The sequence below is a fragment of the Pteropus alecto genome, unplaced genomic scaffold (genome assembly GCF_000325575.1).
Source record: "Pteropus alecto unplaced genomic scaffold, ASM32557v1 scaffold101, whole genome shotgun sequence".
NCBI classification, from domain to species: Eukaryota; Metazoa; Chordata; class Mammalia; order Chiroptera; family Pteropodidae; genus Pteropus; species Pteropus alecto.
Window position 1 is genome coordinate 7783800 of NW_006432945.1, and position 24262 is coordinate 7808061.

The 24262-nt window shown below is 46.9% G+C and overlaps 2 protein-coding genes and 1 pseudogene across 5 annotated transcripts in view; 1 reads left to right on the forward strand and 2 right to left on the reverse strand.

Annotated features, from left to right (window-relative positions):
- Positions 1–14794, forward strand: part of COLGALT2 (collagen beta(1-O)galactosyltransferase 2) — an 88064-nt gene extending 73270 nt beyond the window's left edge. For 2 of the 4 annotated variants that reach the window (XM_025043884.1, XM_006907743.3), the window contains exons 10-12: positions 340–467; positions 3564–3770; positions 5364–6613. In XM_025043884.1, coding sequence (XP_024899652.1) covers positions 340–467; positions 3564–3770; positions 5364–5640 — 612 coding nt within the window. In that variant the 3' untranslated portion in view covers positions 5641–6613. Of the gene's footprint in view, positions 1–339; positions 468–3563; positions 3771–5363; positions 6614–13100; positions 13113–13474 lie in introns of those variants that run through there. The other 2 variants (XM_025043885.1, XM_025043883.1) reach the window with 2 other exon arrangements.
- A 150-nt stretch (positions 14795–14944) lies between these two features.
- RGL1 (ral guanine nucleotide dissociation stimulator like 1) overlaps positions 14945–24262 on the reverse strand; it is a 142151-nt gene continuing 132833 nt past the window's right edge. The window contains 2 exon segments of the mRNA XM_025043882.1: positions 14945–17343; positions 19771–19885. Of these exon segments, the coding sequence (XP_024899650.1) occupies positions 17156–17343; positions 19771–19885 (303 nt within the window). The 3' untranslated portion in view covers positions 14945–17155.
- On the reverse strand, positions 21183–21301 carry LOC112476461 (annotated as a pseudogene).

A 24262-nucleotide genomic window follows, 5' to 3' on the forward strand; every position in this document is an offset into this window, starting at 1 on the left:
AGGGTAATCTCCGCCCTGACTGTTAATGAGAGCAGGAATAGTTTTGTCTACTTTTGTACTTTTTTAATATGAAAGGAACCCTATGTTTATGTACAAGCTCTTGACATTACGTTTGTAAGATTCATCTGCAACGTTGCATTGAACTGTCGATCATACATTCTTATTGCTGTAAATATATCACAGTTTATTGATCCATTCTGGTGTTGATGGGCATCAGCGTAGAATCCAGTTATTTCTTACATATTATGGTACTATACTCTCGATGTTTTCATACTTATTTATTTAATAAGAATAGGTATCAAACTTTTCATAGGGTGTCTCCCCTGATGACCTTTGTAGGTAATTGACCGAGAGCTGGAGAAGACTCTTGTTATTGAGGATGACGTGCGTTTTGAACATCAGTTTAAGAAGAAGCTGATGAAGCTGATGGATGACATTGACCAGGCTCAGCTGGATTGGGAACTGATGTGAGTGACGAGACAAACTTATGAGAGGGCACCGAGGGGCACTCAGTCCTTTCCAAAGGACAGCGAGCCCCACCTCCCCAGCTGGTAGGAGATAACAGCTCAAGCTTCTGCTTAGCTGGTTTTCTCTCCTTAAATGTTCCCAGAAACCAGAAGTGAGTAGAGTATAGCCACTGGTTTCTGCTGGGTGAAAAAGAAACTATGGGAGATTCTTTATGAGACCTGGAGTCTGCCTGTAGATCAGGGTCCTTCAGAATGAGCACTTACTCAGGCGCATCACAGAAATCCCACCTGGGAAGCTACGTGGTACACAGAGAGGCTGTGAAGTCAGAGGAGGAGGCATTCATTCAAGGGCAAGGGTTCTGTGTCACACTTGAGCCTCAGCAGGTCCCCTCTGCAGCCTCTGGCGGTGTGGGGGGTTGGCAAGGGGGAAGTCTCTTCTGCTGAGAAGGGAAGCCATGCAAGCAGGGAGATCACCGACAGCTGGGCTTGGCGCGGGTCAGAGGCTGTCGCAGGAAAACCAGGTTCACCAAGCAGAACTGACATTCAGTTAATGCTCATTGTCTGCTACCTCTGGAGATTGAATTTCTCTCTCTCTCTCTCGCTCTCGCTCTCGCTCTCGCTCTCACTCTCTCTGTCTCTCTCCTGTCTCTCTCTCTCTCTCTCTCTCTCTGTGTGTTTCTCTCTCTCTCTCTCTCTCTTTCTCTCTCTCCTCTCTCTCTTCCTCTCCTTCCCTCCCTCCCTCCCTTCCTCCCTCCTTTTCTTCTTAAACCAAAATGACACTTTTTGCTCCCCTCCAATGAGGCAGAAAATTCCCAGGCATTATGTTCACTCCCCAGCTGTGTGTCAAAGGCAATTCCATCAGGGCAGTACCTGTTCCTTTGGAGCAGCTGCAGCAGACAAGCTTCCCCCTCCCGTCCTCGGAGGAAAACTTAACTACGGGCCCACAGCACCGTTCGGAGCTCTAAAGAAACCGAGTAATGGCTCCACTAATCCATGGGAAGTAGACCCAGAGGTCATCACTGCGTAATGAAGAGACTGGCTGCTTGTCACATAGCAGCCACGAGCTTAGGTTCTGCACTGTCCCTTAAGACTCCTCCAGGAGTCACCGCACCTCAGCTTTCTGAATCTGTGGCTCTGCAGCCTGCAGTTAAGGCCTCACGGGCATGGAGACTGGAAGCTATTTTATGCTCACGTGACATGTGCAAAGGTCGCTTTCACATAAGCTTCAGAAGTACTGAGGACTCGGAGAGTCTAAGGCTTAGAATTGGCACATATCCCTGTTCATTTGTAGTTTTGTTGGTGCATTTCTTGGGACAAAGTACCAACAGACCCAAGAAAGAAGAACAATTCTAATAAGGATACAGGAAAAATAAAAACAAACAGATGTTTTCTAAATTTCACAGACTTCTCAAGTCAAAATATTCGAAATCTATTGCGTCATCTTAAAGAGTTATAGTGGTTTCAAGTTTTTCACCTCTCACTTTCTAAAATAAATAAGAAACAAATGTTACTTAAACTCAAAACATGAAAACTGATAGGCTAGCCATGCTGCTATCTTAAATTTCTTCAGAAAACAAGGAAATAGTAAATGAGAAGACTAGAACAAGCCACTGAAGTCATATAGGGCAGTGCTGTCCAATAGAAAGACCATGTGAACCACGTATATTGTTTAAAAATTTCCAGTAATCACATTAAAAAGGTAAAAATAAATTAGGTAAAATTAACTTTAATAACACATGTTCTCTAACCCAACACATCCAAATATTATTTTAACATGTAATCAATTTTTAAAAACTATTAATGAGTTAGTCTACATTCCTTTCTCGTGCCTTTTTCAAAATCCAGGATGTTTTACACTCACAAAGCATCTCAATTTGATGCTAAGTTTTCAACTTGCAGAAGTAAACTGGAGTCTTACCAAAACAATACATTTTGTTTAATAATGACAATTGTTTGATTTAAAACAATAAATTTTGTGTAGTAAATGTTACGCAGTTAGTAGCGTGTGAAATGTTTTACATACTTTCAATTTTATCATTTAAATTAAGTAATATTAATAAATTGAGTACAAACTCAGTTCCTCAGTCACTTGAGCCATGCCTCAAGTGCTCAGTAGAAGTTTCTCTTCCACTCGATGACACATGAAATTCAGACTCTTAGTTCTGAAGAGACAGTGGCTGAGAGGATTCGTTTGATGTCTTCAGAGGAACTGAGGGTGAACGTTGACTCGTTCCGCAAATCCTGGGATGTTTTGACAAGAGGAATCCCTTGACTGTTGAGACAGTTTTAAAGCAAAATGGAGGAAGTCAGCTTTGCCTAGCTCGCAGGAAGCAGGCACCTCCTCGAGTTGCTCAAAGCAGGTGGAAAATAAACAGGTTCCGGACAAAAGTAATGGTTTCCAGATCCAGGAATAGCTGTGGATAGGCCGAAATGTCTGAGGGTACCCCCTGTGTTGCAGAAGTTGTTCATGGAGGGAGGACAAGACTAGCCTGGGTGCCCTTCTCAGAGCAGAGCTCTCGGAAAAAGCCTGGACAGAGCTAGGCGCGTGCAAGGGGGAGAAGGTCATGCAGGCATTGTCGTTCACTCGCCCCAGGAAGAGCCCCCTTGGGGCCACTCTTGGGTTCCTGCATCTTTTATTGCTGACTGTTTCTTTCCCATAGTCTTTTCTGTTCAGTGTTTACTACCAGCAGCATTTGGAGAACGATGCAGAAAACATAGATGGCTGAGACTCTGGACTTGAAAATGACAGACTCAGAATTCTCACATCTGACCTTCGTCCCCTTCCAACCTCTATAAACAAAGCTGGAGATCTCACGCTACCTCTGGGAAATGATCTGAAAGATCTTTTAGGATCTCTACATCTTAACTTTCTGGCTTAAACACAGTCTGCTAGGCAAAAGTAGATGAGATGTTGATAAATGGAGCCAGGGAAATGGCACCGCTGGCGACAGATGACAGTCATGTTTGGTGACATGATACATTTAATACATGACACAGTTGGTCTGAGCTTTCCAAAGTGTATTCGAAGCTGTGCTCTGTTCTTGTAGATGTCCAGTCTCCCAATTGGAATTTTCTCCTCTGCCCACTTCCTTTTAGCTATATCGGTAGGAAGAGGATGCAAGTAAAAGAGCCCGAGAAAGCAGTGCCCAACGTGGTAAATCTGGTCGAAGCTGACTATTCCTACTGGACGCTGGGCTACGCCATTTCTCTGCAAGGAGCACAGAAGCTGGTGGGAGCTGATCCTTTTGGGAAGATGCTGCCCGTGGATGAGTTCCTGCCAATCATGTACGACAAGCATCCCGTGTGAGTGCCCTGAACTGCCTGCCTGTCCTGTGGGCACAGCCCGTCCATCCATTCCCCTGCTCAGTTTCCAGTGGTACTTGGTATTTTCTAAAGGTGTACTGCTTTCCTAAATGATTTTTCCATAATCGTGACCCAGGTGGCTAACTCGAGTGATTATCCCCTTTCCAGATGGGGACGATGAGGCAGAAATGGTGAGTCTTGCAGGGGGGTCCTCTTTAATACCCAATGTAATTTAATTGGACCTAAGTGTAACTTAATTTAATTTAATTTAAATGTCATTTAATTTAATTGGACCCAGTGTAATTTAATTGGACCTAATCTGCTCAGTCTTCTCCTTGTCTTTGATCTCCTTATTTCCATAAACTCATACGCCTCAAGGTGAAGGTCATCTTCCTAAGCACCTCAAATTTTTCAACTCATTTCTCAGTCTATTGTGTGTGCTGCTGGCCAGGCCGCGGCTTACAATGTAGTCAGGAGCCCAGACCTGTGAACAGTCGATGTGATGTATTGTGATACCTGTGATCACGGAGGTGTGTTGGAGGCTCAGGGAGAGTGAGGTGCACAGGGTATCCATGGAAGGCAGCAGTGTCATGCCCAGGGTTCCTGTAACCCAAGAGTTCACACCGACCCAGCACCTATCGAAAGGGGTGGCAGCTAATGGTGTGCTTGTCAGCCTCCCCAATAATTGTGGCCCCTGAGGCAGGAACAGCCTTACATGTCTCTGTCCTTAGAGCCTAGACCAATCTCTACACATACAAGCTGCTCAATCAATGATTCCTAAATTCACTAATGGAGCAGGAGACCCGGTTCTAACCGTGGCTCCTTCTCTCGGTTGCTGTGTGATTCTCACCTAGATGGTCTTCATTTTCGCGGATGAGAGTTCCTGATCTCTGTCTTGCTCATTTTGTCTCCTGCCCTCAGTAAAGATGGGGCTCCTCGCCCTCTTTATGCAACAGGTCAGAAACATGTTGCATCTTGGCAGAAGCATGGAGGCCAACCATCATCTCTTTATCAGAAAGGAAGTTAACACCTATGGTGCACTCACTGATCTAGGAGCTGAGCAGATGTCACTTCATATAATGTGCACAGGAGCCGAGGGATGGAGGTCAAATCATTCCTCAACTTTACACTCACGGGGAGCTGGAATGCAAAGCCGGCTTGGCAGGTCTCCAAGCCTACCCCGAATTCACTACCATCCAGATCCAGCTGTCTAATTTACTAATCAGGAACAGGGTGTTTTCTATCGATTGATCACACTTATTAATTATTATGGTCCAACTGAGCTTAATTCTTAACTTTTAGAGTAAGACCTAAAATTCATCTTTTTTAAACTAGTCTATCCAAATACAAGAGAAATATCCTGACTTTTTCTTTGTGTGTTTGTTTAGATCACCTGAAAGCCCCTAAAGATCTTTTATCGTGTTTATAAAGGTTTCCACAAAAGGACACAACTTAAAAGACAATCAGATGAATCCCCGACAGGTTAAGAGATAACGAGCAGGGCCCCTCGCTCCCTTCCCCCGTCCTGTCAGCGTCCTGCCCCTCACGCACCTGTCACCTGCCCCTCACGCACCTGTCCCCTCTTGTGTCCAGAGCCGAGTACAAGGAGTATTACGAGTCCAGAGACCTGAAGGCCTTCTCTGCAGAACCCTTGCTCATCTACCCGACACACTACACAGGCCAGCCGGGGTATCTGAGTGACACGGAGACCTCAACCATCTGGGACAACGAGACGGTGGCTACTGACTGGGACAGGACACATTCCTGGAAGTCCCGGAAGCAAGGGCACATCCACCGCAACGCCAAGAACACAGAGGCCCTGCCACCACCAGCCTCCCTGGACACGGTGCCTTCGCGGGATGAGCTATGAAGTCGCCACAGGGCGTCGCCACCCTTCGGTTTCGCTAACGGGCTGTTCATCTTTTTGCTCCGGTTTCTTCTCGTGGTCACAGTCATCTAAGCAAAGAAGTCTAATGCGATTGATCGAAACTAAAATATTTTCGACAGGGGAGGAGAATAAGGAAACTAAACCCAAATTTCCTAAGATGGCAGGAAGACAGGCTTTATGGCGACCAGTAAGGTCAATGTTACTCTTGATGCCTAGTCCACTACCCGTATGGTACCGGTTCTCACACATTCAGGTTGAAAAATATGGCTCAGAGACTCGTCCAAGAGAAAGGTGATCACCACACTGTCCCATCAATACATAGGTGGGCAAGGCAGCCATGCCAGCTGGACCACATCCATTGGTCTAGTGGGCCCATTTTATGTCATAGATGTAACTTTGAAGACTTGTGTATTTCGCAAGTTTGTGGGGAAAATCAAATCACTTAAAATCAAACTAATTGGCCTTTTTGCTTAAAGGATCTGTGATGAGCCTTATTGCAAAGCAAATTTTTCATCATAGTCCTAGTTATACAACGAGGATGGGTGTTGGGTCTGCGACTTGGCCTTTGACCATCGTGGCAATTGAAGGTCTCATAAAGAGGTTCCAGTTTGCCATGTGGGTATAGCTTAGTAGATATTCGGGGGTTTGTGTAGACAGTTGAGGAAAAAACAACTCAAACTTTGACCTTTTGATTGCGGTCACTTGAGTTAGGATGCTCTATTTATGGAGATAAATTTAATATATAAGGGGTTAGGGCTGGTGTCTAATTTCTGTCCCAGAGGATCAGCACATCAGACTCACCCCTCCACCGGGGAATGAATTGCAGGTGTGAGTTTTATGTGTCACTGTTAAGAGGCAGAGCACATTTGTCAGGCTGGCAACTGTGCTTGCCTGGGTCTTTCATTCGTTTGGATTATTTATTTTATAAAATATGGGGGAAGAATCTGTTAGAAAAGGCAGAAAAACAGATGTTTCAAGCTTTCATGGCACCCTGGGGAGCGGTCCGTGTAGACACTTTGATTCAACGATCTGGTCCTCCTGCATTTCCCAGGTGGACTCTGGAGTGGGGGAACCCTAACCATCCAGAAGCAAATGACTCTCCATTCCCAGTGAGAGACCTTAGTCAGAAACAACAGACTGATCAGCTGACTCAGGCCAAACACCAGGGAAGCTCTGGGAGTCAGGATCCAGGGCAGACAACCTCTCTGCTTTCTTTATAGATCGATTATCTGTAAAAGGCAGAGTTGGACGGCACCATCTCTTCCAGCTCTACCATCTGTGATCTTTGGCCATCTCATGGCGACTTGCTTCGGGTTTACGTTCTCGTGCCTGTAAGCAGCAAAACTTTGCCTCCAGAAATAGCCTCCCCGAGCCTCCTGACCACACACTCCTTCCCCGGCGGCCTCCATGTTGGAGCTTCGAGCTTTGGAGCAGAGCCCGGGGACGGAGTTGCTGCGTGTACCAGCTCACTGCTCCCCAGAGAGGCCCCGGATGCAGGACGAGGCAGTGTGCCTTCACGGGACCCCGGCCTGGGCCTTCCTCTTTGATTTGTCATTGCTGATAGTCTCCTACGCTGACTAATAGGCCAGGAGACCGAGGAAAGGGAAATCGGCTGACTGCAATTTTTATTGCATAGACACAGCTGTCAGAGCTTGACTCTTTTTATTTTTATTTTTTTCCTAGAGAAACAGAAAGAGCACCTGGAGAGCTTGTGAAAAACCCTTAGGTGATCCCTAAGGTTCCCTTAAGTATTTTGTTTGTGTATTTTAGTGTGTGCAAGTGTGTGTGACGTTCGCAATATTTTTTTAATGGGGTGGGAGGTGGCTGGGGTATTGGGAGTGGGGGGGATTGAGTTGTTTTTTTGTGTGTGGTTTTGTTTAACAGAGAACATTTTTTTTTTCCTATTTCCCCCTCAGCTGGTCTGATGGGTTTATGAATTCCCATTCTTAAAAGACATTGGTTTTAAATTGTAGAATTTTAGATGAGGACTGTCCTACTGTGAAGAAAGTTCTGGTTCTGTTAGCCCAGGCATCGCTTCTCCCCGCTCTTGTCTGGGATCCCCAGCATGGTCCTTCTGTTGGGAAGGTGTGAACTGCAGACCCAGCATTTCCTTAAAAAGTCGCCTTTTCAGCACCCCAGGGGTTCCTTGGCCTCATTCTTCTTCCTGCTTCCCCTTGAGAAAGTCGAGACACCTGACCTTCGCAGTGTCAGAGGCCTTGCCTCCGGCTGTGGCACCGATCCTCTGCCTCTGGAAGTTGAACTCCATCTGGATCCCTGTCTGGATCTTGGGATCCAACGTGGAATCTTTTGGACAGATGATCCCGACTTTAGCGGTGCTGGTGCTACTGAGTATGGACAGAGGACACACTGCGGGGGCTTTGCTTTGGGTTCACTGGGGCCCGCTGCGAGAACTCTGGAAAACAAGAAAAAGCCAGCATCCCAGCACACTACACTGTCTGTCATGCTGTGTCATTTCAGGAGGTGAAGTGATAAACTACTTGCCTTCTAGAGCTCTTTATGAAAAATTAAAAAAAAAAAAATTCGTTTGGCTCAACGCTATGATTGTTTATTGGTTCTTCCAACGCGGATCAATGGCCAATGTTGCTGGGATTTTTCAGGTCTGCTCTGGAACAGAGACGTCAAAGGCCAGAAATAACAGGAGAGGGTGGTCACTGACCTTCCTGTCCGGCGGGGGTTGTTTTGGGCTGCTGGGCAGAGGTGGGTCAGCTGAAAAGGATTCTAGGCTATAGAAGAACAGGAGAGCTCAGTGGGAGGGTGGCGAGGGGGGCGTCCAGCTTGCATTTGCGTGCTCTAGGTCAGCCTATCCATTCATTGAAAGGTACTGAGATGCTTGTCCAAGGCCAAAGAGCTTTATCCTGAGCAAATAAAAAAACAAACAAACAAAAACAGAGAGAGAGAAAGAGACTGAATCCAGCTTGGCTTTAGCAGCCCCTTGGATTTCATGCTCCCCCCAAACCTCAGGCCCTGTACTGGGCACTGAGATGCTCAGAGGGTAGGAAAAGTCTCCGCTGCTGTGGGCTCCATGGTCCAGTGGAGCAGCCAGGAGAACAGGGGGGCTTCACTCCAGAGGCTGGAACGAAGTGGGCCATAGGGAGAGAAAGAGAGTGAATCCAGCTTGGTGTTAGCAGCCCCTTGGATTTCATGCTCCCCCCAAACCTCAGGCCCTGTACTGGGCACTGAGATGCTCAGAGGGTAGGAAAAGTCTCCGCTGCTGTGGGCTCCATGGTCCAGTGGAGCAGCCAGGAGAGCAGGGGGGCTTCACTCCAGAGGCTGGAACGAAGTGGGCCATAGGACCCCAGATGCCCTGGTTCTGCTGAGGAGGCCCGCTGAGGCAGCTGTGTGGGGAAAGCGACAGTTGTGTTGCTTTGAGGGGCGTGAATGGCAGTTTAGAAGAGGGAGGAGGGTTGGGCGTGGCGAGCGGGAATGCTTTCTAGTCACCGCGAAAGTACGGGGCTCCGGAAGGTGCTGTGACAGGGATGGGGGACTGGGCAGGACTGAAGAGTCAGGTATGTGCTGGGGTCGATGACGAGAAAGAAGATCGAGACCTGATAATGATGGCAAGGTAGGTGGGCTAGCCGCCCGCTGCGGGCGGTCTCGTCGTGAATGCAGAGGCCTTCACCTCGGGGGGAATTCTAGGTTTGCTGACTCTTGACAGACAGCGCAGAGGTTTCCGGTAAAATGTTGGTGTGCAAAACAAGCAAAGCTCCCATTCGGCTCTACACTCGGGAGTCTTTTCACATATTCTTGGAGCAAATCCGTCTAACAGGTAACTGTCAGATAAAGGTGAGGCATCTACAATGTGCTTTTGAGACTTTTTCTCCAAGTAAACAGAGGGGCAGAGAAAGGATCCAGAAGGATCTTCGTGACTGACAAGGAAGTAATTCACCAGGGAGTTAGCTAATGACAAAGTGAGAGCTGAAACGAGAGGCTGGTCATTTGATAAGAAAATAGCATGACGTGGGTGACAGAAAACTAAGAGCGAGCACCATGGAAATAATCGTTACGACCATGTTTCGTGTTTCATGGTGATTTTATTATTTCGGAGAGCACTTTCCTCCCTCAGGACGTTCTGATTAAACGTGGCTGAGGCAGGAGGGCCAAGAGGAGAAAGCAGTGGCATGCGGAGTGGCTTCTCTGTGAGCGGGCTGATGACAGCCCTCAGGCAACGCAGGGCGGCTGAGACATGGGCCAAGAGTCTGGGCAGTAGGGGCGAAAGGCCCTTTTTTGCTTGGGAAAGAGAAGTTATGGTGACTGGATTGAACACACTGGGCTACCACAGGTGACATAGCAAATGGTGGCCCCTCGAGCGCAGAACAAGAAGATATGGCTTGAATTACAGCAAAAAGTTTAGAGGAAGAATTTATCGACAGAATTATTAAACACCGAATGGCTTTCCAAGGCCAGCAATAGAAAGGCTTGGTTAAAATTTGTTGTTGGGCAGGAGAACGCTTCCTTCTGCTCTGTGACTTTACATAAAGTGGTCTGTGTTCTTTTTTTCCACCCGTGGATGTGTTAATATTGAGATGATCTTTGCTCCAGTGGCTCGGGTGACACCAGCCCAAAGCCATCCTCCCATCTGCCCTCAGGAGAAGTGGAAAGAATGAAGAATCGCCTCCCAGCATTGGTTTCTCTTTATTTTTAAGTTGCTGAGTTTATTTTTCTGCCCCTCCCTGTAGTTTCTTCGGGTCAGCTGCCTCCAGCATGGGCGTTTTAATAAAATGTCGATGTCTGAGCAATTACAGGACTCGCAGAGTGCCTGCCAGCTTCGCAGCCCCCCACCCCGACCCCACGGGTCCAGAGGGGGCTCCTCGGGCGTTTCCTGTTCTAGGGGAGGCGGGACAGATGTCTGAGCTCTTGCTCATGAGGGAATTTGACCTTCAGAGTGAAGTGGACAGCATTCTTCAGAAGAGCCTGGAGAATAATCAGTGACAAAATGTGCTCTTCAGAGAGAGAACGGGCAGTGTGAAGAAGAGTCCCAGACAAGAGCTGAGATGTCCGAGTGTTGATGGGAGGGTTTGAACCGCTTTGAAAACTGTGGAGACCTGATGAGGATGTCATTGCTCAGGCTGGGGACAAGGAAGACGCCCCCCGCTGAGCTGAGTGTCAGGGATGAGCGACACAGGCCTTCGGGGAACTGAGGGGAGTTGTCAGAGGTGGCTTCCAGGGCACAGCACACAGAGCCCAGGAGAGAAATGCAAGGACAGAGGGACAAGAGACAAATTCGGGCCTATCAGTGTCAGCGGAGAAAGCGAGACTGGTTCACAGGCCAGAAAAGGAGGGAGGAACCAGAGGGAAAAACGCAAAGAAGGGAGGCTCAGAATGGCCGTGGCAACGTCTGGGCCTTCAAGTGGCTGTTTTATCCTTGCAAACTCACAACAGTCGGAGAGACCGAGGTGCGTCCAGCCAGGTGGCCTGCAAAGGGACACGTGGGATGCCGGGAGCCCCCAGTGCCTTTGGAACAGTTGCAGCTCACAGCCGGGCATCCAAATTGTCCCTGAGCAGAGCTGTCTGAGCAGAGGGCCCTTCCTGCAGGGAGAGACGCACGGTCCAGGTGGACACAGAAGGGAGGGCATGGCAGCAGGCAGGGTGGCTTCTGGTGAAAGGACCTTTCCTCTCTGTCTACAGAGGGAATCCGAGGGGTGGGACTCTCAGGGGATCACCGCTGGCTCTGTGTGGTGACGCAGCTCCGGCTCGTCAGGGCTACTCTGCATCCGCTGACCGCTCCCATCAAAGCCTGGCCAGCGGGCATCCACACTGCGAGCCTGCAGCCCGGACGGTGTGGTCAGGGCCACGCGGGGCCCACAGTCCCCTCTCCGGGAGCCCCCTTGGCCCACGGCTGTGGAACCAGCTGCCACAGCCTTGGCTGCCCTCCAACTCCACGTCAGGTTTATCCAGAGCAGCAGTGGGCTAGATTCTCCCAGGGTGCCGTTCGCACATCTGAAATCACATCTCTGAGAGTGTCACAGCTGCAGTGTGTGGCTGCTCAACCGGGGAAGGAGGCTGGAGGGTTTCTGGGAAGCCGGGACCCCCTTAGGTGAGAAGCCTCCCAGGAGTAGCAGCAGCTGACTCATGGTGGGCGCCAAGTGTCACGTGCACTGTGTCATTTAACACTGTGTGACCTTCAAGAGGTGGGAACTATCATCAACCCCTAATTTTCAGCTGAGGCAATAGCTGAGTGACTTGGCTAAGGAAGTAAGTGGCCTGGGGTCAGACCCCATCCACACCAAACCATCCCTGCAGAGCTTCTGGTGGACAGTCTGTCTTGTTTCTTGTTTTCTCACTAACGTGTAATGCCTTTCTCTGTCTCCCTCTCCTCCCTCTTCTCTCTCTCTCTCTCTCACTCTCTCTCTCTCTCTCTCTCTCTCTCTCACACACACACACACACACACACACACACAGTCTGATGTAAAAAGAACTTGCAGCTCCAACCCCTATAAAATCTCATATATATTGACTATTCAGCTGCTCTGACATCTTCTCTGGTGATGTTTTGCTGGAGGCTTGGATGTCAGATATTATATAAATGAGAATCAGAAATAGATGTCTGGGGAAAGCTAACAGTCTCATTTAGAATGCTTTTCCCATTTTGGAACTGGTGCCTTGATTTTTTTTTTTTTTTTAATGCCTGGAGCAATCCAGAAAGTTTAAATCATTCACTATTTTTTAAAAAACTTGATTTACTGCTACCCCTTATGTAAGAAATTGGAACTGTAACACAAAATGTTGCTTTGGGATTAAACAATGGTGGGAATAAAATTTCTTTGGAGGAGCCTGTGATGAAGTTCTTGGATGCCAATAACTGGCTTACAGAGAGGTTGAGCTGGGAGGTCCCAGCCCTCTCGGGTGGCACCGGAGCCTCTGTCACATCCACTCCTTCTTTGACTCTGCGTGAACTTGGTGCTTTTCACAGGAAGCCCTCCTGTCGGCCCACCCTACGCCCGTGGGCCAGCCAAGTTCAGGGATCAAATGGATTCAAATCCTAGCTGGGGAGCTAACTCACAGTGTCACCCTGCTTTCTACGGCCGTTTCCTCTCTGTGAGATGATGCTTGGATAACAGGTGGCAGTGCTTTGCCGAGCAGCAGAATGTTCTCTGGAGACTTTAAAGAACCAACTAGATGCCCGTCTAACCAAGACGGCGTGAACCCGCGTGGCTGGAAGGCTGGGCATGAAGCTCGCAGACCCTCCCCGGCTCTGTGAGGCCCCAGAGGCGAGCCTGCCAGGAAAGCCCCCAGGATTCAGCGCCCAGCCCAGTGACACGCAGACCGTGGGTCCGGTCATTCACGGCTCTGCCCCTGACCTGGAACGGCCGAGTTAAGTGCCCTGGGCCTCAGCCCCTATCTCTGTAACGTGAGGGGCCGACTCGTGGTTTGTAAGATGACTTCCAACTGGTAAGCAAACGTTCACACACCGGATTCCTCAGCGTGTTAAGTAAGTGAATCGCTTCCAGTTGTCCGGGTAGAGAGGTTGAGAAACCACACCACACAGTGGTTTTCGAATTCTGAGTCTAAAATAATTAAATTTGCCTGGCTTCTGTTTGATCTCGTGGGTTACGTGTAAACACTTTAAATGTCCTGCATTTGTTTTCAACAACGACATCTGTAAAGTAATTCCAAATTTAGTCAGAGTAGGGACCACATTAGAAGCGCGTAAATTGGTGGTGACCGCGCCCTAAAAATTAAATTCTGTAAGGCTAATTGTAGACAAAATTAAATTACTCTTTCTGGCATGTTCTCCTCCTTTGAACACCTGTCTTTCTTCAACCCTTCCTGCGCTCCACGCGGCCCCCACCTCAAGTCCTCATGGCCACCTCTTCCGAAGTTTGGCTTTTGCTGAGGGCTGTGGGAAAATAAACCTGTGCACCCTTTTCAGAAGCCGTAACTCCGCTGTGGCAGAGACGGTGATGATCACGGGGCACTCTAGGTGTTACCCTGTATTTCCCACCTCCCTTGCTCTTGGCTCGCGGCCACGGACTGACCAGACGCCTGGGAATGGAAGTGACGTTGTCGCTTTGGTCTAAGGCAGTTAGGAACGGTGGCGAGTTCTCCCCACCATCGCCGAGACGTGAAGGAAGAACCCGAGATGGCAGACTTGCAGGACGGAAGCCGCCTGGATCCCTGAGACGCTGTTAGGGGGAAGTCGCGAAGGAGAGCCGCCTGGCTGGCTGTACACTGTGACTTGATGAAACATAAAACCGTCCTTCAAAAAAAATTACGAAGGTTTCATGGTTTATTACTTCAGCCTAGCCTGATACATCCCTTCTAGAAGTATTTCATTTTGAGAGAGGCTCTAGGGGAAATAGTAATGCAAAACAGTGGAAATAACTTCTCCTAGGAGAATTCTGAGTCAGGGTCTGACCGGTATCATTGCATCTGTAGAACAAGAGGACCCGCCTCAGGGGACCTACCCCGTGCCACTGGTCGAGGGCGCGGGGCAGCGCTGCGGGCCCCCTCGTGGCCGCAAGCTGCGCAGCAAATTTGAAAAGGCTCCAGAGAAGGACATTTTAGGACATTATTCCTTTAGGCAAAAAGTCACCGAGCTCAGTTTCTAGAAAGAGGCAAAACAAGGGGCTCGGTTTTCTACAATGATCTTGAAAAAATAGTCAGCTACTGCCAGAAATAGAAATCCCTTTTTCTCATCTTGCCCCGCCTCATGTCATTAATTATTAAAATGCCTGCGTGGCTCTCTCCAAAATCCCACGAGGGCCCAGAAAACTTGATCATTTGGATCCATTTAGGAATCCACCGGAAAACAGTTCTGGGGACTTACTGGAAACAACGAGGAAAAGACGATAATGTGCATCTGCCGAGTGAAGTGGGCCTCAGTCCGACCGCCTTTTTGGAAGGCCTTTGGTCGCTCTACAGAGGCCCTGCTGGCTTCCAGAACGCCATGGAAGGTTTCAAGAACTACGCAGGTAGTAGCACGTGCAGACTGGGGAAAAGGCTGTCAGCAAGTCAGCAGAGAACTACCTCGACTCCCACCTTGAAGTTCAGGTTTATAGAAAGTGTCCCGCACAGCATGACTCCTAAGACTGGCAATCTAGCAGCAAGGCGTCCGCTTGGACTGTGGTTTCCTAAGGAGGTCATCCTCTCCCCCAAATCTGGTTTGCTAGCGTTGTGACACTTGCCAGTGTGGGGATCCCCTCTGACTCTGCCACTGGGGATCCCCTCTGACTCTGCTCCCTCTACCCGAGTCAGAGCAGGCTTCCAAAACGCTCATCGACACATCTGGAACCCAGGACCCACTCGATTAATACTCCAGATGCCGTCCCTTTGGGTCTGGCAGCACACGCCGACCAAGTCCCAAATCAGTTTATTAGTTTAACCAAAAGGTAAACAGATGACGGAGATGCAGAAAGACAAGCATGCGAGCAGCTAGAAGCATTACCCGGCTGTCCACCAGGAAACAAATTTAAGACATTTAAAGTGGCATTAAATAAATGAGGCTACGTTTTATCTAACTGGAATTTCCGTTGTCTTTAAAAAAGGAAAATATATATATATTTTTACATTGCAGTATATAAATCTAGACTCTACATATACAGTATAATTACACAGGGCGAGCACACGGGCACATGTATGTCTTGGTAGCTACACTCTAAATCAAGCTGACACTTCTCTATTGTTTTTTCGACCTTCAAACCAAGAAATTCAGGCTGAGGCTACATTTACTTCAGTTTCCACAATGCCTAGCACCTCGGCCATCTCTCCTCCAAGCGCAGAAGCACAGATGGGACGAGCCTCGCAAACAGAAGAAAGTGCTTTTCGACTGGCCGAAACCTAGTCGGTCTCTACGATGCACAGACTGATGTCCTAGGCAGATCTACAGGACATGTGAGGCCTTCTGGGCTCATTCTTTGGTCCACCGCCACAAATCTCTAAACTTTCTCGGGTGTTCCTTGCAGATTTCCTATGGCTATGCACATAAGCCTCACATAACCTTTGGGAGCTGTGTTACAGGATTAGGAATGGGGAAAAAAGCTCCATGTTATAACCTAGTCTTCATATCTGGCTTCATCCTTTTTATTTTTGGAATAAAAACTGGTATTTTGAAAATTTTTCCTTTAAAGGGACAACATTCTGAAAGTGCTTCTCACACGCGTCGACATTTCGCATATGGCTTTTAGTTCAAACCTAGCACAGCTCAGATTTGGAAGGGAGAGGGCAATGTTACTAGAGACAAAAATGTCGCTTGACAGTGACACCGTGATAGCAGTGTGGGGACCCGAAGAAAAATGTGACTGATTCCAACTGGAAGATCTCTTTAGAAAGGATTTAGGTAATATCTGAGCCCCGCTTCTTTTCCCGTGACGAGGCACAGTAATGCTATAAAAGTTAATAAGTAAAACAGGATGCTGCTGTCAGCAGGGAACATCTGAGGGGCTATAACAGCAACTGCTGCTTAGAAATCTTTCACAGGCTCAAAATGATCCAATAGGAGTCAATCGCAGTAGAATTTCTACACCTGAGAAACAAATTGCACATAACATAGAGGTACTACGATCCAGATGGCAAAAGACTCCTTTACATGCAAAAGGCCATCAGAAAAGGCAATGTAGTGGCATTCTGAGACAGAGAAGAGTCCCAGTGAGTCACCATCCTTTTGTGATTTCTTTTCCGGCTGGTAAGTTACCAAAGAACATGGCCATTTGAACGACCACGATTGGGATATGTTCTTTACGGGGGAAACAGAAACACAATGCGGTCGCCAGCAGTCGAAACGGGCTTGCGTTGACTCCAGAAATGTCATGACAGCTGGACCGGAGGGTTGGCTGGACCTCTGAAGCCCTTTGCTGCCGCCCCCCGCCCCCCACCCCCAGAGTAGCAGAAATCAGCGGATGCAGGCAGAGGTCGAAAGCCACTGGCTCATCCAAACCCTTTCAAAAGTGTCCTCTCATTCAGCCCGTGACAATTCCAGCCTTCACAATTGTTCTCTTCTGGTGGCACTTGACTGAGAAAGTAATTCTTGCCCTTTATAAAAACGGTTTGGACTTCTCCTAATACTGGCACCAAGGACACTCTGTATTCACAGGATTGAATCCATCTGTCTGGAAGGTATGAGGCTAGGTTCTCAGTTCCTTCTATTTCCCTGTAAAAAGTGACCTCAGCTTTCCAGGCCATTGTGCAAATTTGTTTTTCCATAGTCCAGAATATTCTATAAGTCCCTCATATACCTATATATATACACATACATACCAAATATGTGTTATATATATATACATTTATAAATGTGGATAATTCTGCATTTCAGTCTCAAATAGGTCAAGGAGAATCAGTGAATTGTTCATCCTTTTCATGTCGAATTCATCCCCCACTTCCCCTCAACGCCTATCATAGTGCCTTGCGCCCCAGAGGTACTCCATAAACATCTGATGCCTTCACCAATGACTCCCTAACACTGGATGGTAGCTGCAGTCACCGTGGCCTGTTCTCAGCCCCGCCGTGCCTTTGGCAAGCAAGGGGCCACCGGCCTCTCCCTTCAGAGGGTGATTTTGCTCTGTCTGTTGCTCCAGCAGCCCCGTTTAGTCGTTCTGGGCAAGGTCGAGCTGGTCTGCCTACGCAGTTTCGCTTGTTCTTCCACGGAGTTCTTTTTGCGTAAAATGAAGTCAAAGTTCACTTGGCTGTTCATGGCATAAAAGACATTTGCCGAGTCTGGGATCACGAGTTCTAGAAACAGTAAGGAGAGAGAAGGTGGTCAGCTGTGTGGGTCGAACCAGCACTGACAGTGGTGGGGGTATATTCTGCCTGGACCCAAGGCTGGGACTTCAGCCCTTTGTCCCTAGAATGCGAACCAAACCAAAAAGTGACAACCCCCCTCCAGAGAACTGGTTCCAACAACATCTCAATGCCAATTTTTAAAAATCTAAGTGCAAATACATTCCTAGAAATTCAACCCATAAACTAAATGTTCAAATGCAACACGTTTTAGCTGGAAGAAAGTACAGTGGGAAACAGAGCCCGGGGGAGTTTAAATGACGTTCCCAAGGTCATGGCTAGTAAACGGCAGAACTGGGACTAGAACCCAGGCCTCCTTCCTCCTGCAGTCCATTTTCTACTCCAACACACAGCTTTTCTCAGAGACGAAAAGAATCCGAGGATGTGGAGAAAAAAGTAGAAAACCTACAGCGTTTTTCAGAACTCTTGGAATATTGAAATATTTTGTGAAGTAATCCCAAATCGAACCAATATTTTATTCCTTTGGAGGCCTTTCTTCATCGAGAACTTGAATTTAAATATTAAACTGCATCCAGGTAAGATAGTGTATCTCTAGTAACATTGAAACTTGTCTACTTCAATGATTCCTACGTAGATAGCTGCAATTTCTGAATAAGGGCTATTCCAGGTATGATGTGAAATTATCAACTGAAGTTATTTTAATCTATCTTTATTTTTAAAAGAAGGCATATACCACTTAGCGCTCAGGGATGATGGGTATTTCAAAAACAAGCAAGGAACAAAAAGGTAAAATGTGCGTGTCTAGCTTTACGGTGGTGGCATGGGAAAGGCAACCGGTAGAGGCATCTGATTTTGGAACTGGGTTAAATCGGCCTTATATTAACTTCATACATGGAGATTCTATACAAGGAGGTTCTAGGGGACTCTGGAACATATTTTGCACAAATGTTCCATAAAGAATAATTCCTTTAAAGTGTCTCCAATCTCCTGCCCACATATTCCGGGGTCGGTAATAATGGACCTCACAGCTGTATGTCACATAGCACGTCTTCCAGCACGTTCTTGTCATCTTCACAATCGCCCTGTGATGTATGAGGAACTAGTAGGGTATCGTGTCCACTTCACTAACCGAGGACCAAGGCCCAGGAAGGTCAGACTGCCCACGAGGACCGACCAGCGGTGAGTAAAGCTGGGCCCGCGCTGCACCCGGGGGCTCCTGGTTCATGGACCCGCCAGGCTCAACTTCGCATCGCTCTGTCGGCATCATGGTAAAACCCAAGGGACCACTTTGGAGGCTTAGAATTTTAACTGTAACTACATTAAAAGATATAACTGAGAAAAGTTTGCCCCACAAGCTAGATTCAGCTGAATAAATGAGAAAACGTCCAACAGTTGAAAAGAATTTTCTCAGCGGCTATAGCTTTCGCCTCTGAGAAAAGATACTATAATCCTGGCCGTTCTCTGGGGCCGGTCTGCCCTGGGCGATTGGTTTGGTCAAACACAATATGAATCGCTGCTCCCTTGCCATACTCTCGATTTGTATAATTCTTCCTTCCTTTTCCAAGGGGGCTGCTAGTTGGTGAACAAGCCTTTGACACTTGCATGGGTCACCGCCAGGTCGGTCAGCAGAAAGGGCTGGACTCACACAACGATATTTGCTGCTCCTTCTGTACGCGGAGAGCAGACTTACTCTGAGTCACTTTCTATGGTGTGACAGGATATGGAGGAGTTATCCGCCAGCTTGTCTCCTCCTCTCAACAAATACAACCCCAGTTCAAACCAGCAAATAGATACATTCAGGGTGAGTATTTGCCCAGTTTTCATAAAAAGAATTTCTTTAAATAAGGGGTTTCTAGGCATATTGAAACATTTTATGGATCACCAGTTCTTTGCCTCAATAAGTGTGAGGTAAAGATCCTTCAAATTCTAGTATTAGAAGCTTTTTGCTCCTTGAAGATCAATCATGAATAAAGATAAGCTTTTGAAAGGCAAGCTTATAAGCCTCTCATGAATGATTAATTGAAACGATGAGAAATTATCACAGGAACTGCTACGTTTCAGGTCCACACACAACTCAGACACACATCAGTGGGTAAAAGAGGTGTGTGGCCACCCACAAGAATCCAACAGACTCCCCCCGCCTCTCAACATAGACCTGATGTAGGATGAGAAGTTTACAAGAACAGGCAGGAGGAATGCTCAGCCCAATGTAGAAATGACAAGTGACGTTGGGGCAGGAGCAGCGTGAGACCTTTAATTCTGCAGTGAGGCGACGGCATGGCTCCTCACGCAGCTCCACCTTCATGCAATTAGAAACCCCACTTGGTTCCATTTAAAAATGACACCGTATCCATTTACTGACTTCTAAGAACTGCGGTCACCCACTGCGAGAAGGCACGAGCAGGTACAGGCGCCCACCTTTGTCCTCCGAGATGACCTGCACCAGCTCGTACTCCTCGGCTGGGTCGGAGTCCAGGTTGTGCTTCAGCATCGCCCTCTGGATCACGGCGGGGGTTTTGTCCTGGCTCGTCAACTGGAAAGGCAACGGAGGGGGTTGCAAAGCGTTTAGTGCATGTTTCCTGAGAGAGCTCTCCCGGACCTCATACTCTCGCTGGCTTGTGCCTTTCTGGGAGAAACGGGCCAGTGGAATGAGAACGAGACCAAGAGCCAGAACTCCTGGGTTCTAGTCCTGGCTCCACCCTTAGCAGTCGAAGGACGATGGGTCATTTACTCTCTCAGCCACCTACTCTCTCAGGGTCACAGTGTCTTCCTCTATTAAAATGGAGAGAATGTGTGCCTTGCTTACGTCCTTCCCACTGGTTGCGATTCCAGTGGAAGAAGATACATGAGGGTTTTGTGAAAAATCATAGCATTTTCAGTCTTGGGCCGAAATGACCCTTACCTGCCGAGCTGTTGCTATGGCGCTGGTTACAATCTGTGGCCACAGTTCTGCGCATTGACCATTTCAAAAAATACAAGTGACCCTGTGGCCCAGCCATCCTACTCTTGGGTGTTTAGCAAGAGAAATGAAAACATACATCTTCAAGGGGACCGGTAAACAAATGTTCATAGTAGATTTATTTGCAATAGCTGAAAAGTGGAATCAACTGGAATCTTGTTGACAACAGGGGAATGGATAAAGAAATTGTAGAATATTCACAATAGAACACTACTCAGCCGCTAAAAGGAACTACGAACGGATACACTCAACAATGGGGATGAAAAACACCATGCTGAGCCAAAGAAACTAGACACAGAAAGAGTCTATTCTTTCAAAAACAGGCTTTGGTGTTAGAAAACTAACTTTAAATAGCCTGAACCTTAGCCGGATTAAAACGGTATTGAATGGATGGGGCACGAGGGAATTTTTGGAAGGACGAAAAATATTCTTTATCTCGACTTAGGGTGGTGGCTACAGATGTAGATGTAGATAGGAGAGGAATAGGGATGGAGAGTTATAAAAACCTAAAGAACTGAACGCTTAAGATCTGTGTATGTAACTGTTTGTAAATTATGCTTCGATAAATATCAGCTTCTACGTGTTTAAATATCATAAATCTAACATTTTTTTAAAAGTAGAAGTAAAGGTTCCCCTCACCACCAGTTCTGACTTTCTTCCCTTCATCTCTGCCTATCAGCCAACTATTTGCAGGATGGTCAGGAAAAGAGGGCTGACTTATGTACCATCCTTGGGCAATTTCTTTACATTGAAAGAAAGCGAAGGAAAACTCAGACTATTCTTACTTTTTTTTTAGGCGAGGCAACCCTTGGTTGACCTCACGGATTGCAAGGACTTTGTCAGCTTACAATCCTTTATTTTTTATGTTTTATGCCTACAGCACCTGGTCTTGCTAGGTGGTCTTCCATCCAAGTACTAACCAGGCCCGACCCTGCTTCGCTTCCGAGATCAGACCGGATCGGGCTTGTTCAGGGTGGCGTGGCTGTAGACCAGACTATTCTTACTTAAAAATAAAAGCTGTCCTCTCTAGGTGGTAAGAGGAGAGACAACCACAGAACAAAAAACAAAACCGAGTCTAACTTCCTCCAGGACATTCTGTCACTGGGAGCCTGAGATGGTGAGACCCAGAAGTCTCCCTCTGGTCAGGGGTGGCAGCTGGTATTTGCGATTCAATAAACAACGTGCATTACAATAGAGCCTTGTAAGCAACGGACACCTTGCTCGTTTGTCTATTGCCAAAACATCTGGTCTGTCCATTTACAAGGGCGAAAGAAAGGCACGCAAAATTTTCAAGGAGGAAAATATGTTTTTTGATAGTCTAAAAAAAAAATAGTCCCTCGGCTGGATCAAAGTGGACTAGGAGCTGAAGGAGAAAGGGCAGCATTGGGGATGGATGCTGGGCGGCGGCGGCCGACGTTAGGTTGAGCTGTCAACTTGAAACTTGCTTAAGGAAAAAAACATCTTTTTTCTCTTTATTTTCTTTACCTTAAACTTCCTCAGGTGTGTCCACATGAGGACAGGATGGCCAAGGGCCTTTGAGTGCTTATTACTTTGTATCATAAAAGCTACTGAGGGGAACTGATGATCACAATTAGTATTACCAGCTTGACCATGCAGCTGAATGTTGACATACTGAACCAGCACCGTCCAGTGTGTGTGTATAAATTGTATGTGTATGTGTATCTATATGTGTGTGTATATATATGTGTGTGTGTGTGTGTGTACACATATATACACACACACACAGTGTATGTATATATAACGTGAGCCTCATTTGTAATTTTAAATATCTAGTGGCCACATTTAAAGTTTTTAAAAAGGGAAATTAAGTATAATAATATATTATTTAATCCAATACATCCAAAATATTATTTTAGCATGTAATAATACAAGAATTAAGATAGTTTACATTTTTTTGTACTAAGTCTTCAAAATCTGGTGTATATTTTTATACTCACAGCACATCTCTATCTGGATCACTCCCATGTCAAATGCGCAACTGCCACATGTGGCTAGTGGCCACTCCACTGAATGCCACGGTACTGAATGATGCTTGGGTGTCACCTCCATGCACCCTAAACAGGGAATGCAAACATCTCCCTGCGCCCCTTCCCCGAGGTTAGTTTTCTAACACCACACGTCAGCTTGGCCTGTTTTTCAAAGAATAGGCTCCTACAGGATGCAATCTTTTGTGTCTGGTTTCTTCGGCTCAACATGATGTTTTAGAGATTCGTCCACACTGTTGCATGTATCCGTGCTTAGTTCCTTTTAGGTCAAAGACACTGCAGAGTTAACATAGGTAGAACTTACTTCTCTGGTCAGCATAGGTACGAAGAGCCATGTGAATAAACCACGCTGAAAATGCAGTAACAACACAATGGCCTTGGCTTCCCGGTGGCTCTCCTACCTCTCTGATGCTCCTTGATCAGCGCCCAGCACCATGACCAGCTGAGTTCTGTCTCAGCCTACACCTGCTCCCTGCATGGCCGTGTCCACCCGGTAGGGCTGGACTGCTCCCGGTGCTTGACCCTGGCACCAGCCTTACACCAACCCATGCTTCTGATCATCTACTAGACAACGCCGTCCGGATCTCCTACTGGTGCCTCCAATTTAAATGTCCCCAGAACCTCCTCCTCCAGTATTCATATCTAACTGCACAGGACAACCAACCCCCAAGCCACCAAGACAGCCTTGAGAACTCCCTCTTCCTCAGCCCCCATGACAGTAACCAAAATGTTGATAACTAAATGAATTCTACAATTCTACCTTATAAAATTTTTTCAAAAATCTGTATTTTCTCCAGCCACGTGACCACCATTCAAGCACATTTCATCTCCTGCATGGACTATGACAGCGGCTTCCTAACCTCTTCCCTACCTCTAGTCTTGCTCCCTGCCCTCCCCCCCACCGCCACTCCAGCATCGAGTCGCCATGATGCCAGTTACTTTTCTAATGAACAAATCTAACTGCTCCTTAAAAACCATCAATAAGATCCTATTGTCTGTGGGACTAACATAAACTCCTTCATGTGATTCTTTACATTCTGATCTGACCTCTAGTAGAGTATTTAGTACATTTTGGATAATGCTTTATGATCTCCCTTTTGATTATAAGTTCCTCAAACACAGAAATGTCTCATTCGTCTCCCTGTCTCCAAAGCCTTGTCCAATGACTAATACACAACCAAGTTCAAGAAATATTTTGTTAATTCAGTGAGTGCTTTAGCAAAGCTTTTCTCTAGAACATTAAAATACAGTGCCTCCATAACTCCTATGTCATATTCAGAGCTGATCTTGTCAGCACTCGGTGTGCAAGTGATAAAGATGAGCAGAGATGCAGAAATAGCTGTGGGGTTTTACTGCAGAGGAGAATCTGCTTTTCAATATATGATATGTCCTATAAACTAAAGAGTTTATTCTCATAATAAACACATGAGACCATTCACAACAAGGTTATTACCAGGAGAGGCTCCGTATTCCAAAAAGACTGCCATTATTCAAAACGTTTTGGGGACCGTGTTCAAAAACATAGATTTTACAAGAAGCTGAAAAACATCTGTCTCATTTATTTATAATCATAGTTCCTCGTGGACTCATGCTCTCTTTCCAGCTTGATCATCCACTTTACTAAGTTTGATTCCAAATGACTAGAAGAAAGATTTGCCCCCATGGAGGACACTGCTAAGGCCACATGGCGACTCAGTTATAAATCCACATGTGATTCCACAGGAAGCCTTCCAACAGGCGCGTGGCAGTGGCCCCTCTGGAATATATTATATAGTCATCCGAGCTGACAGTTTTGAAAAGGGTGACACTGCCCTGGACGAATAAGTTTTGGCAAATTTTAAAGTGTAGAAATTATGTCCTGTAAGTGTTGTTGGTATGTAAACTTTGAATATATTTATATACATTATTGGTCTACACCGAGGGAGGTCCTGGTACTTATTCGCTA